The sequence below is a fragment of the Sceloporus undulatus genome, chromosome 4 (genome assembly GCF_019175285.1).
Source record: "Sceloporus undulatus isolate JIND9_A2432 ecotype Alabama chromosome 4, SceUnd_v1.1, whole genome shotgun sequence".
NCBI lineage: Eukaryota > Metazoa > Chordata > Lepidosauria > Squamata > Phrynosomatidae > Sceloporus > Sceloporus undulatus.
Window position 1 is genome coordinate 193,986,963 of NC_056525.1, and position 13,232 is coordinate 194,000,194.

Below are 13,232 nucleotides of genomic sequence, written 5' to 3' on the forward strand. Positions count from 1 at the left end.
AAGATTATAGCCATGTTAATCTGTGGAATCAGATTGTAGCATCTTGTAGCACCTTTGAGACTAGTGGAAAGAAGAAGAAGTTGACAGCATGAAGCTTTTGTAGACTTAAGTCTACTTCCTCACCCCTCAGATCTCTATTCACTGGAAGGAAACAGCCATTTTTGTGTGACATCTTTTTGGGTGAAATGTGCCCTGAATTAGGCATCTTTTGAAATTTCTGTTTCGGCTGAAGTTTTGATTGACAGTAATACAAAATGTGTAATGAATTCTCAAAAAAATATTTTTAAAAGAATAGTTAAAACTGCACAAACCTTCTTAGCTTTCAAGATTTTCCTGTCTTTTCCACAGCTGCGCTTCAAATTCTGTTGTCTGTCTTAACTTTTTTTTCAATATATGTCCAGCCGATTATGGAGAAATCAACTAGTGTCTGAGGCATTTGCTCCTTTGATTTTATTTTAGCCTATTTAATCCTTTAGAAAAAAAAATATATATCATTACTGCTTAAAAATATTATATAGAATTTCAGGGTTAGACTGTCACATATTGGCTGTGATCCAGTATAGTGTGTAAATGTGTAAAGTATAGTTTATCGGGCCATTTCTTCTTCCGCAGCTCCCCCTGCCGAACCACAAACTGATTTTAAACTCAGAGGAGTTTAAAGCAATTTGGGTTTGTTGTGGGGGTGCTGCTGAAGAGCAAATGGCTCAATAAATTTTACCTAGAAGGATTAGATGCTCATAGAAAGAAACAAACAAAAAACAGAAGCTGTTTTAAAACTGAGTTAGACAGTTGGCCTGCATAGTTCAATTAATGTCTAATCCACTGCATACTTGATTTCTAAATCTCAGGCTCTTTTGCAGCCCTGCTGTCTAAAACAGCTCTGAGCCTATAATATTCAGAATAACGGGGTACATGCGACTTAGGGAGCTAGAAGAGAAAAAATGTAAAATATGAGCAAAGCTAATATATATTCTTGCTAGATGTAAAAACTCTACTATATTATATATATAGATATATATATAATGAGGTTTTTAAGTGTACATTTCTCAAGGAACTGTCTCTAAGTGATCCATAAATACTACAGGAGTTCAGCTCAAACCAAGTCCTACAACTTTTAAATCAAAACATTTTGTCATAACTCTCTGTACATATTATGCTTTTGCAAATTCGTGAAAGAAGACACTGTGGATGGACCTGTGCAGTGAAATTATGTACTGGTATAATACTTTCATTGTTCACTCTGTGTATCTGATGAAGAAAGTTATTATGTTAAACAATGATATAAACAATACATTTGTCCGCTTTCAAGTACAAGAGGCTCTTTCCCCACTCCATCTGATTAATACAGTTTTTCTTTTGCCCCCCCTCCCCTTTAAACTGGCTTCATGATGACCTTGAAATTTATAAATCATATTCTCAGCTGTAAACTCAGTCTAGTCAAGGTCAAATATAACTTCATGAGACGTTTCAAAAAAATGGCACATTCAAGGCTTTTTGGTACAAATACCAGGAATTCAGAATTCCCACATTCTCCACTTTCAAAGTATTAAAGGTTCCAGGGCCGCCTACAAAATTAACTTCCTGTCCGAATAGAGTACTGGGATTTATGTGGTTTTGTAACATGTATTTACTTGCAAATATATATAGGTATAACCTAGGAGGAGGTAAAGAGACAACAAGTGTGCTGGTGTAATGGGCCATTAAAGACCACTAAGAAACATCTATTTTTTCACTTTGTGTGCCTTCATAGATATCACAAGGAAGCATAAGGAAGCCTGTACAGAAACTGGAAAAGGGGGTTCTCTCATCCACTGCCATAGCGAAAAATTCATGTCTCAAAATACCATAACAATGTTAAATGTCAATAGTCTATTGGTAAGTAAATATTCTTCTAATAGAAACTGTTTTTTCTATTAAATTTTTATAAAAGACTGTAAGACTCTTTGCACTTAAGTGGCAGCAAGAAATTAGCAAAATAATATATATAAGTCTGTTTTAAACTCAGTACAAGATAATGTGTCAGCAAATAGAATTCTGCTTATACACACAACTCTTTGGTGTGAAGCCGCACTAGTGCTGGAAGTAGTTATGGTAGTATGGGAGAGCAGGAAATTTTACATGATATTCAGACATAAAGTGCACCCTTGGCTTAGGCAGGGGATCTGTTCTGGACCCCCCCCCCCCCCGCGTAAGTCGAATAGCACGATTGAATGGGGCTCATGCTCATGCACAGGAGAGTGTGCGCACCATGGGTGCGTGCACCATTCATTCTCCATCACGTGACATCCCACTAAGCTGGAAGCCACGTATGGAGCGCCGCCTTAGGGAGGGTGCACTGTACTGGGGAAAGTTTCTTGCTAAGATGGGAAAAACTTTAAACTCCATTGAAGAAATCTCTAAACTTGTGTTCTCCCAAATTTCGAAAGTTTCCTCACAAGGACTTCTTTCCAGCAATAGGTAGGTTGTATTAAAGATTAACAGAGGCAGCCAAACTTACCTTGTCATATAAAATCAGTGGGGAGTATGGAAGGTATGAGCATGTCTAAATTAAAATGTCAATTAAGAGTAGAGGTCCCTTCAGACAAAATAATTTCTTGCCTGATATGATGGGATATTATCCATCATGACAGGTAGCTATTGATTCACCATGAATTTGTCTAATCCCCTTTTAAACTTTTAAAGTCATTCAAGTTGGTGTCTATCAGTGTTTCTTGTCATAGTAAATTCCACAGTTTAACTATGTGCTATGTGAAGAATTTTTCCTTTTATCTATCCTGTTTCCTACCATTCAACTACAATAGATGACCTCAGATTCTAATTAATGGGGAGGGAGAAAAACATGTAACGCATCCGTGTGGTTGTAGTAGTGTGAGCACTGGACTAATACTCCAGGAGCCAGGTTCAAATCCTTGTTCAGCCAAGGAACCCCACATGGACAAACCTCAGAAAAGGTGATGGCAAACCCATTCTGAGAAATCTTGCAAACTCTGCAATACTTTTGCCCTAGGGTCCCATAAGTCAGAAAACAAACTTGAAAATACACAACAACAAGAAAAACATGTATTTCTCCAGCTCGTATCAAAAAGACTTCAATGAATTATCTTAAGGGTTTAATGCATGAAGTGGACAACCTTTCTGCTCTACAATTGTTGGTTGAGATCTTGTGACCAGAAAATATGGTCACCTTACAGAAAATTATATAGGTGAAATCAATCTGGATCATCTGAAGTATGGAACTGACCTTGGTTATACTCATGACCTACCTCAGGACAGAAACAGGGGAATGTGCACGTTGTTTCCTCCCTAATCATCCGTTTTTAATACTATGTATTCTCCTACACTAGCTCCATGAGGTGGAGTAGAGGACACTGTCTTATAGTGACTCCACTTCTACTTGATTGAGTTCCAGAGAATAGGACTGGGGGGATGCATATCCTACCCTTGGCAACTGTGCTGTAGGGGTGCCAGGTCATGATCCTGTTCTCAATTATTTTTAACATAATATGATGTAACTTGAGGCAGTCATTTGGGTTGGGTGTTCATCAGCATGCAGTGTTGGTCTGGATGAGTCTTAATCAACCAAAAATAACTTCTAGAAAGACTGAAGTCCTTTGGCTATGACACTTTCCGTTTGGAATTCTGATAGTTTACCTGTCCCAGATGGTGCTTCACGCTTCTACAGGAGTATTCTCAGGGTGCTCTTAGGTTCATCTCTCTCATTAGAAGCCAAGTGGCCTCAGTGGCAAAGAGTGCCTACTACAAGTCTCATCTCGTTGGCGCTATGACCATTTCTGGCTGTATGAGGGGCTCCCTTAAGAGAGAGGGCTGAAGGGGCTAATGAAGGTCAGGTGGGAGAGGCGGGGCTAGAGGAGACGGGGCAGAGAAGAGGCGGTACCAAGGGATAAGAGGAGGAGAGAACCGCGGCGGGGAGAGGGACATGTGGCGGAAGAGTGGTCGTGGAGTTGCGGTCGGGGAAGGGAGAGAAGAGGTAACCAGAAAGCCATGAGGGACGGAGGCCTGCTTTCTACAGGCCCGGTCAGGAGGCGTCGGAAGGGACCTCACGAAGAGGTAGTTCTAAGGGACCCTAGGTAGAAGGGGACTTTCCTTTGTCAGACTTGGAGGAGTGGAATAGTGGGCCGAAAGACTCCTTGGGGGGCTTGGTGGGACCCGAAGGGGAACAGTGGCAAACTGGGCCCGACCCCGAGGAGAAAGAGGCTGACCTGGAGCCGCGAGAAGCATTCAGGGGCCGACGCCATTATCGCAGTTCGGAGACGGAAGCCAACGACTGAGGGCCGACGCTGGCTATGGCCTTTGTTACTCTGAAGGGAAGAGTTTTGTTTGTTGAGACACTGTTAGGGAACCGGGTGTTTGTTACCATTAAAGTTTGTTGCACTGGCACAAAGTCTCAAGGATTACTGTCTCGCCGCTGGGAAGGGGGGAGCTGAGGAGTTGCCCTCATATGCAGCCAGCTACGCCAGCCCCGCCACACTGTGGAGAATGCGGGCACCGCCCCAGGCGGGGCCCAAGACCCACCCAAGAACAATTATTCTGCTGGTTGCAGAGCCGCAGCAACTCCTTTTCAACAAGTGCGCGCAGCACTCACAAACATTGCGCAAGTGTGTAGCGCCCAGCACGTAGCCCAAGAGAGACTGGTTACAAAACTGCACAGATTTGGAGAGCAGGGGCTCCTCGGGAGCCGAGGTCAGAGCCGGGGGTTACCTTGGCCGGTGGGATTGATCCCTTGACGCTGATGCAGATGGGCCCCAGCGATTGGAGGCTTTCCTGAATACGTTCGAAGATAGTGTTGGCTGCCTCAATGGCCTCAAGAGCAGTGGGCCTATCCTGACTCCTGCTTAACGGGACCCCCCGGAGGCCGTAATACCCCTGGCGGTAGAGGATGCCCGAGTATATCACAAGTGAAGGAACCATCTCCAAACCCTGACATTTCAGAGCACACATACCGCCTGAGACCCGGGACTCCGGGGAAACCGGGACTGCATCCCAGGACCTGGGACAAAAGATACGGGCCCGTGGGATGAGCTGGCTGAACCACGGAGCGACCACCTGGAAGTGGCAGAGTGGTCTTGGTAGAGCCTCGTGGGACTCTCCCCCCCCCAGGCTCGCAATTGGTGAATGTCACAAGCCCAAACTAGAGGCCAGCGTACCCTGTGGACGCTTTTCCTCGGCGAAGAGAGTGGAGCGACCACGTACCCGCAGGGGATGAAGGAGTCCCCTAAGCGGACGGCAAAGGAACTCTGACCGTCGGGAGGGGTTTGGTGAAGTTGGCCAGAGACCACCTACTCGTTCCCGCGAAGAGCAGGGACCCGGCAGCCCAGAAGGGACGCGGTCGTTTCACTCCCATGAGCCCCAGGGGACCCCACGGCGTTCGGTGGTATGCTACACCTGTGACAAGAGGGACACGTAAGACGGGATGTCGTCATGGATGTTCCCGCGGCGGACACTGGAGGCTTCCCAAGTAAGTAAAAGACCCCGAGGGCGCCCCATTGGTGCAGATAAGGGTAAATGCAGGAAAGGAGGCTTTGGTGATTCGGTTTGAGCAGACTTAGTAAGCGAGGTTCAACGAGGGAGAAGGGAGCCGTGGTGAAGTAAGGTGTGTGCTGGGGACTTGAACCTTACAAGCGCTTGGGCGCAAGTAGACGTAGAAGGGCAGACCCGAGTTGAGGGTGGGAGTAGTACCCTCCTTACGGAGCGGGCCTGTTGGGACAGGATTGGCCGGTTGGAGGCGCTTGCTAAAGAAGAAGAAGTTTGGAAGGGCAGGCTCAGAAAGTGGTAACATAGATATCGCAGGAGTTAACGGGGCTCAGTTGGTGGCCGGCCAGCAGGGACCCCTCTCTTACGGGAGGCCTTCGGAGAGCTCAGGAGCCCACGGAGGGGAAGTCCCAGGTTTGAGCTAAGAGGAGACCTCGTATATCGGGCCCCCCCGACGAGGGGAAGAGGATCCTGAACCACAGTTTAATTCCCCAAGCTTGGGAGCGGAGTAATGAGGTTGGCACATGAGATACCATGGCAGGCCATTTGGGTGGAACAAAACAACTCAACGAGTCGACACAGAGATCTTCGGCCCGGGGTGTTTGCTGAGTAAAGCTTTCTGTAATTCTTGCCCCCAGTCAAGGTATTTCGGGTCCCAACAGGGGCCCCGGAGGCCCATATGCCTTGCCAATTATTGAGGACCGTTTTCTCCATCGCTATGGACTTGTGGGGCCCATTAACCCAGCAGCAAGGGCTTTCGTTATTTATATGTGGTAGATTGTGCTACTCGCTATCCGAAGCGGTTCCTCTTCGTCAAGCAGGCCCCTCGTATTGCGCCGAGTAAGAAATATTTTCTAGTAGATTCCCGAGGACATTTTCACGGATCAAGGCACAGCTTCATGAGCCAAGTCTCTAAACGATGTGGCACCCCAATGTTAGGCGGTAGACCATTTAAGCCTCGATTTACCACTCTCGCAACGGGATGTGGAAAGATTTAATCGAACCTGAACGGGATGTTAAAAATTATGGAAAACGCTGCCAAGGATTGCCTCAGCCTACTCGAGCCTTTGTTGTTTCATTTAGAGAAGTTCCTCCGTCTCTCTGGGTTTTCTCCTTTCGAGCTATCTATGGGGAGCCCAGAGCATTTTAGACATAGTTAAAGAAGGTGGGAAGGAAACATCCATTCCCCAGTCAGAACTACAGTTCCGTCCTTACCGATGAGGAAGCACCTGGGAGCAGGAGCAGGGCAGTAGCCCGGGAAAACTTCGCAAGGCTCAAGAGGAACAAGCCAGCGTTTTCTATGCATGCAAGAGTAAGGAAAAGAGTTACCAGGCGACCGCAGGTGTTGGTTTGTTGCCCACCCAAAGGCTAAGCCTTTCGCCACATGGCGGGTCCCCCTGTGTCGTCAAAGGGTGGGTCCAGTAGCTACGACGTCACAGGATGGAATCCCCCAAGAAAGGATTTTCATATCTCTTCTCAAGGCCGGAGGGTCCCGAGAGGCCCTTTTCGGAGACGGACGGCGAGTCGGAGGAAGAAGAGTGGATGATAGGGCCTCAAGTGGAGGATGCCCAGGGACCGCGAAGTCCCCTATTCTGTCTGAATTACAGGAGGAACAACAAACAGGTGACCCATTACAGAACAGAATTGAGGCTGTTTAAGCAGCCGGGATCACGGATTATGGCAGCATGCCATTCAAAAGAAGGGGAAATGGAGGATGCCCTTACGGTCCTGGCCTTGGAGGGCAGGAGCTCATTAAAACGAAGTAAAGGCTATGTTGGAAATGGGGATCATGAGCCTCCACAACCCGTGGAGGAGCTTACCGGTAATGGTGCCAAACCAGCTGGCGACGGAAGATTCCTGTCTAGATTTAGGCACTGAATGCATCTCTAAATTTGATGCTACCCGCCCGGAGCATGACCTTGTTGGAACCAATGGGCCCGCCCAGTCTTATCTCTTTGGACTTAACCAAGGGCTATTGGCAGATCAAGCACGTCACAAGCCAAAGAGAAACACAGCCTCGCTACCCAAAAGTTACTCATTCGTAGAAGCCATTCGTTTACATGGCCGCGGCCACCTCCAAAGGCTGATGATGTAGTTTAAAAATTTCCTCTGTGCTGCGGCCACATTGATGATAAAATATTTAGTGATTCGTGAAGATCATCTGAAACTCGGGGTTGGTACACAAGCCCTAAGAAGAGCAGTCTACAGTACCCCCAAAAGCCATTTCTGCGCGGAGTAAAATCTTAGACCACTTGGTGGGCCAGGAAACATAAGCCGCTAGATGACAAAATAGTTCCAGACAAGACGGGGTGTGCCTCAGACCAAGAAACCAGTACGCATTTTTTGGGACTGCGGTACTACAGAAGGTCTACCTCACTTTGCCGCCATCTAGCGGCCCTTGACTGATTTAACTACGACAGGGCAACCCAGGAGGTTAGGTGGATGGAAAGAGCACAGGCTTTTGAGAACTTAAAAGCCCAGTTATGTGGCTTCCCCTGCTGAGAGCCCCAGACTTTCTAACCTTTTTGTCCTACAACCACTGAGCCTCTGAACGGAATGGGGGCTGTGCCTATCACGATTGGAGGCTGGAGAACACCCGGTGAATATTTGAGCAAAAAATTGAAACCAGCAGAGCAAAAGTTGCGCAATAGACGAGAGCCTTGGCCATAACGGGGCAGTTACTCACCAAGATACCTGGGGGGCACCCTCCAGTTGGTAACTGACCATGCTCCCTTCGTTTGGTGGCTTCTAGCAAGATAGCCACCTAGATCCGCTTGGTATTGGCTTTGCACCGTATGCGTTCACGGTGTTGCATCGCACGGGTTGTTACACACAAGCTGATTTTTTTTCTCGGCAGCCCCTGACCTCATCACGCCCCCATCATCCCTCTTGGGGGGGGTGTGTGAGGCGGGCTCCCTTAAGAACGAGGGCTACGGGGCTAATACGGTCAGGTGGGAGCGCGGGCTAGAGGAAGACCGGGCAGAGAAGAGGCTGTACCAAGGGAATAAGAGAGGAGAGAGACGCGCGGGGAGAGGCCTGGGCGGAAGAGGGGTCGTGGCGTTGCGTCGGGGAAGGAGAGAAGAGGTAACCAGAACCGCCCTGAGGACGAGGGCCTGCATTCTACCAGGCCCGGTCAGGAGGGCGTCGGAAGGGACCTCACGAAGAGGTCGTTCTAAGGGCCCCTAGATAGAAGGGGACTTTCCTTTGTCCAGACTGGAGGAGTGAATAGTGGGCCGAAAACTCCTTGGAAGGCTTGGGGGACCCGCAAGGGAACAGGGCAAACTGGGCCCCGACCCCCGAGAGAACGAGAAGGCTGACCTGGAGCCCGCTAGAGAAGCCTTCCGGAGGCGACGCCATTACGCATTCGGAGACGGAAGCCCACGACTAGGCCGACCTAGGCTATGGCCCCCTTTAGTACTCCAAGGGAAAGGTTGTTTGTTGAGACACTTTAGGGAACCGGGTGTTTGTTACCATTAAAGTTTGTTGCACTGGCACAAAGTCTCAAAGGGATTACTGTCTCGCCGCTGGGAAGGGGGAGGAGCTGAGGAGTTGCCCTCATTATGCAGCCAGCTACGCCAGCCCCGCCCACACTGGCCACAAAACTTACCAGGAAAATGCCTGAGTAAACAGAGGTGTTCAGTTGGTGCCAGAAACACCCAACACTAGTTGCATACCTAATTTTACTGGTGAATTCAGCCTGTATTGTGAGAATCCCTCCATAGTCAAACAAGTCACATTAAGCTGTAGTGGAATAGGTGTACAGTGCATAGCTCACACACCCCTTAACTTAAAGGCTATATTTTATCACATATCCATGATCTATTTCTACCATATCCCCAGCTGGGCAATTTATCATGTAGCTTATATTCAGCATAGGTTAAAGAGACAATATTTTCTAGACTGTGTAAACCTATTTACAATTCCTGAGCACAAAGTCTCCCCCCATCCACTTTTGATCTTGTATAGCATACCTATTATCCTTAAAGATTAAGATCACTGGAATGCGTATTTATTCAGGATTTTCATGGCTTGATTGATATTATCATCTGCACAGAAGTCTTTGTATTTCTTTTTTTCTAAACATATCAGTCCAGGAAATCAAGAACTCAATTCCTTTTTCCAAAGGAACAGAAAAATGAATAACCATCTGCTAATTAAAGATGCAACTGACCATGAATTTTATTAGATTGGGATAAACAATTTTATGCCAAAATACCATTTGCAAGACAGATAATTCATCATGAACAGTTTCTACTTGGTAGAAAAACTGTAAGCAAAACAGCACTATTTATTAATAAATACTGAGCAATATTATCTACAGGAAGTATATAAAGGTAATGTATAAACTAAGTTAATAGGTTGTATCCTACTGCTGTCCTTTTAACAACAGAAGGCATTCACCAGTGAAACAAGAGAAGTTGATTTTCAGCTATTCTGTCTTCTTTCAGTCTACCAAACCTATCCAATTTGCTCCAAAGGACTGGACTGACTCTCTGGATTCATATGGGACACCAAAGGACTATCAATTGGATACCACAGTGGGGTGAAGGGGAGATATAGAATCACCATTCACTGGTGAATGTCTTCTGTTGTTAAAAGGACAGCAGTAGGATACAACCTAATAACTTAGTTTATCCCTCTCCCTCTACTGCTGATGGAAACCTGTCAGCAGAGGGATACCATTCAGATTTTATTTATATATTTATTTGTTTCATTTCTATGATGCCTTTCACCTTTCAGAAAGGGACCCAAGGCAGATAACACCAGCTATTTATAGGAACGGAAGCTCTTACCTTAACTCTGCTATAGACTTCTCTGTTGTATCCATCTGCTTTTGTGTTCCTTTGTTTAAAGCAGTTAATTTATTAATTTCATTTTGATATTTTGCAATATCTTCATTAACTTTAGCAAGCTGGTTTGAAATATCTAAATATTTCTCCTAAAATAAATAAACATATAAATATAAATAAAAATATACTTGTGAAGTTTGCAGGGCAAGACATTCTGACACTTTTTTTAAATTATGTGCTTCAGGGTATTGTGTTTTAATTATGTGCATCAATGAATAAAATTGTATACATCCAAATAGCCCCCCAAATAAAACTGTTCTTAGAAGTGTATTTGAAACCTTTAGTGCAACTGGAATAATGTCACTTCTGTAGACACACACGGATACATCAAAGTTACTATTATTAAATATGTTTTATGAATAGGCAACCAGAAATCTGCAATAATCGAAAAATCTTTGCTTAAGCATCTGAACACTGTTTAACACCGTCTTTTTCATTAGTATTTTTGTTCTCTATCATGATCTCACATGGACAGTACAACAGGGTGCTTTGAATAAGTTATAATTGTCATGATTGATCATAAGAACAAAACATATTAATGAAAAATATCCCAGGGTCACCATATGCTGCAGATGCATGGCATGCTTCAGAACTTTCTGTGGCTAAGAGATCTGCTGGGAGCACCTCCTTTCCTTCCTAATTTGTATGCTCATATATGTTACTATTCATTTTGATAAAGCAACAAACACAACAGTGTCACATAGCCTGTGAGACAAAACAGTCTCACATAGGTGTGCTGTCTCCTTTAATGATAATAAAGACCCAGTGGACAGTGGCAATTGTCATGTAGGCATTGCAATATGATCCTAGCCAGTTCCCAATGTCGGGAGATGTTGCATTATTACTGGCAGCAATGAATGAATCAAAAGACTAACAAGCTATTGGAAGGCTTTGTTCTTGATAAATACTTCTGCTGGGAGTAGAAATTAAGGTCTTCTTGTTTGATCATGTTAGAATGCCATGTTAATGGTGTAATCTACATGTTTAAAAAAGGGATTTTCAGAGAGGCCATCTCCTGATATTTGAACTATAGATATTTTGGCCATTTGGCTGTGTAAGTCAGTCCTCTAAAATGGCTAGCAATGATTGTTCTCCTATTAATGCATTAGGCGAGGATGAAAATATTTGAATGGATAATGTGAACAACAGACCAAAACCACTGTAAGAATTCCACTCCAATAACAGAGGATGCATAGGAAGCAAGTTGGCTAGATCAGAATCAGTGATTTTTTTATGTGGAACAGTGATACATATAATTGCACAAGGAAGCTTAGCAGAAGAGGAGTTTGCTGAAATATGGAAAGTGACATAATCTGAGTAACTGCAGAGAAATGAGTATTACTTGATGAAGAAGGACCACATGAAAAGCTTGACACAATTTCAGAAGTGGATGATGACAAAGTGACATTTTACAAAATAGATTGTAAAATAGCAGAAAACACTATTATTGTTGTTAGCTGCCCTTGAGTCAACCTTGACTCATGGTGATGCTGTGGATGAGCCATCCCCAAGATCCCCTATCCTCCATTGCTCTTCTTATATAGTAATAAGGGGAAGGTTGGCAGATAAGGGGCAAAGCCATAACCTGACTTGGAAACATCCCAATATTTCAATGGTAAACTCTAGTAATGAGACCAAGAGACATGATAACCCAAATAGCAGTGCTTCTTTCAGTACATGGATTCTTTGCACAAATATAATGAGGATGAATATTCTATTGGGATATACCTATTAACATTGGGTTTTGAAGATATAAGAAAAGGACTCCAATCACAATGGTAGATCTTCCCTGATAGAAACTCTTACTGAGTTTCTCCCTCTGAAGTTGATTTCACAACTCAAGAATGACCATGTGCTCCAAAAAGGTGCTAATCAAAGCTTGGCACTGAGGCTAGATATTTGCCTCTGTGCCAAGATACATGTGTATTTGTGTATACACACATGCATAAATGTGTATTTGGGTACAGACACATGTGTGTAGGTGCACACACATATATACACAGAGTTGTGGGTATAGGGAATGGAATACTAGGCAAAATGCCATCCATCATCAATCCATCACTCTCTTTTCACCTCACCTCTTCTCCATATTGGGACTCAAAACAACATCTAACAGATTATGGGTAACTCAATTGCTAAAGCAAACTTAACCTACTGTCCAAAAGAAAGAAAGACAGGGAATTCTAGATTCCAAGTCTGAAACAGCAAAAGACCTGCTTCTTGGAGAGTTTAACAGTCTCAACATTAGAAATTTCATCAGGGAGAGATTACGGGATTATCTCAGTTGTCAAGGGATTTGAATGAGAACACTTGTCCCTTGATGTAATCAGGCTCAATTCATTTAGGCTTTTTAAAATCTTAACACAGCATCTTGAATTGGGCTTGGGAATAAACTGCTATGTTTTAAAACAGGTATTTGTTGCAGATCGGGCATGTGGGTCAGAATGTGTTTCCAGACTGGAAGATCTCCTTCTCTTCATAGATCCTTCCTTGAAAACAGTTTATTATACATTGCAGACAGTTCATAACACACTCTGGTTTCTTCAACTGCTTGGGGAACTGATGAGCCTTTCTGTGAAGGGCCTCTCCCTTTAACCTATTAAAAGGGGGGGGGGGATGTTTTTGGATTTGCATGCCCAAAAGCGTCACACACACAGAAGTTAACAAAACCTTATGAAATATCCTAAGAACTCAAGTAGTAGCTTAGCAACTGTGCAGTCTTGCATGTGGGGGAAGGTTTTAATGAGAAATTCCATTTTAAAACAATGCAGCCAAGTGTCCAAATATAAAAAGGAGTTTATTACAGGGTAGTGGGAGAAAGAAAGAAAGACAACATCCAGATACATAGAAATCGAACTTGGATGAGGGAATGGGTAACTATGAAAGACAACC

The 13,232-nt window shown here is 44.5% G+C and overlaps 2 protein-coding genes across 2 annotated transcripts in view; one reads left to right on the forward strand and one right to left on the reverse strand.

The window, feature by feature from the left end:
* CCDC178 (coiled-coil domain containing 178) overlaps nucleotides 1-13,232 on the reverse strand; it is a 298,022-nt gene that overhangs the window by 234,741 nt on the left and 50,049 nt on the right. The window contains exon 15 of the mRNA XM_042463191.1: nucleotides 10,284-10,429. Within this exon, the coding sequence (XP_042319125.1) occupies nucleotides 10,284-10,429 (146 nt within the window). The remainder of the gene's footprint in view (nucleotides 1-10,283; nucleotides 10,430-13,232) is intronic.
* SPIDR (scaffold protein involved in DNA repair) overlaps nucleotides 1-13,232 on the forward strand; it is a 1,328,422-nt gene that overhangs the window by 498 nt on the left and 1,314,692 nt on the right. The window lies entirely within an intron of this gene.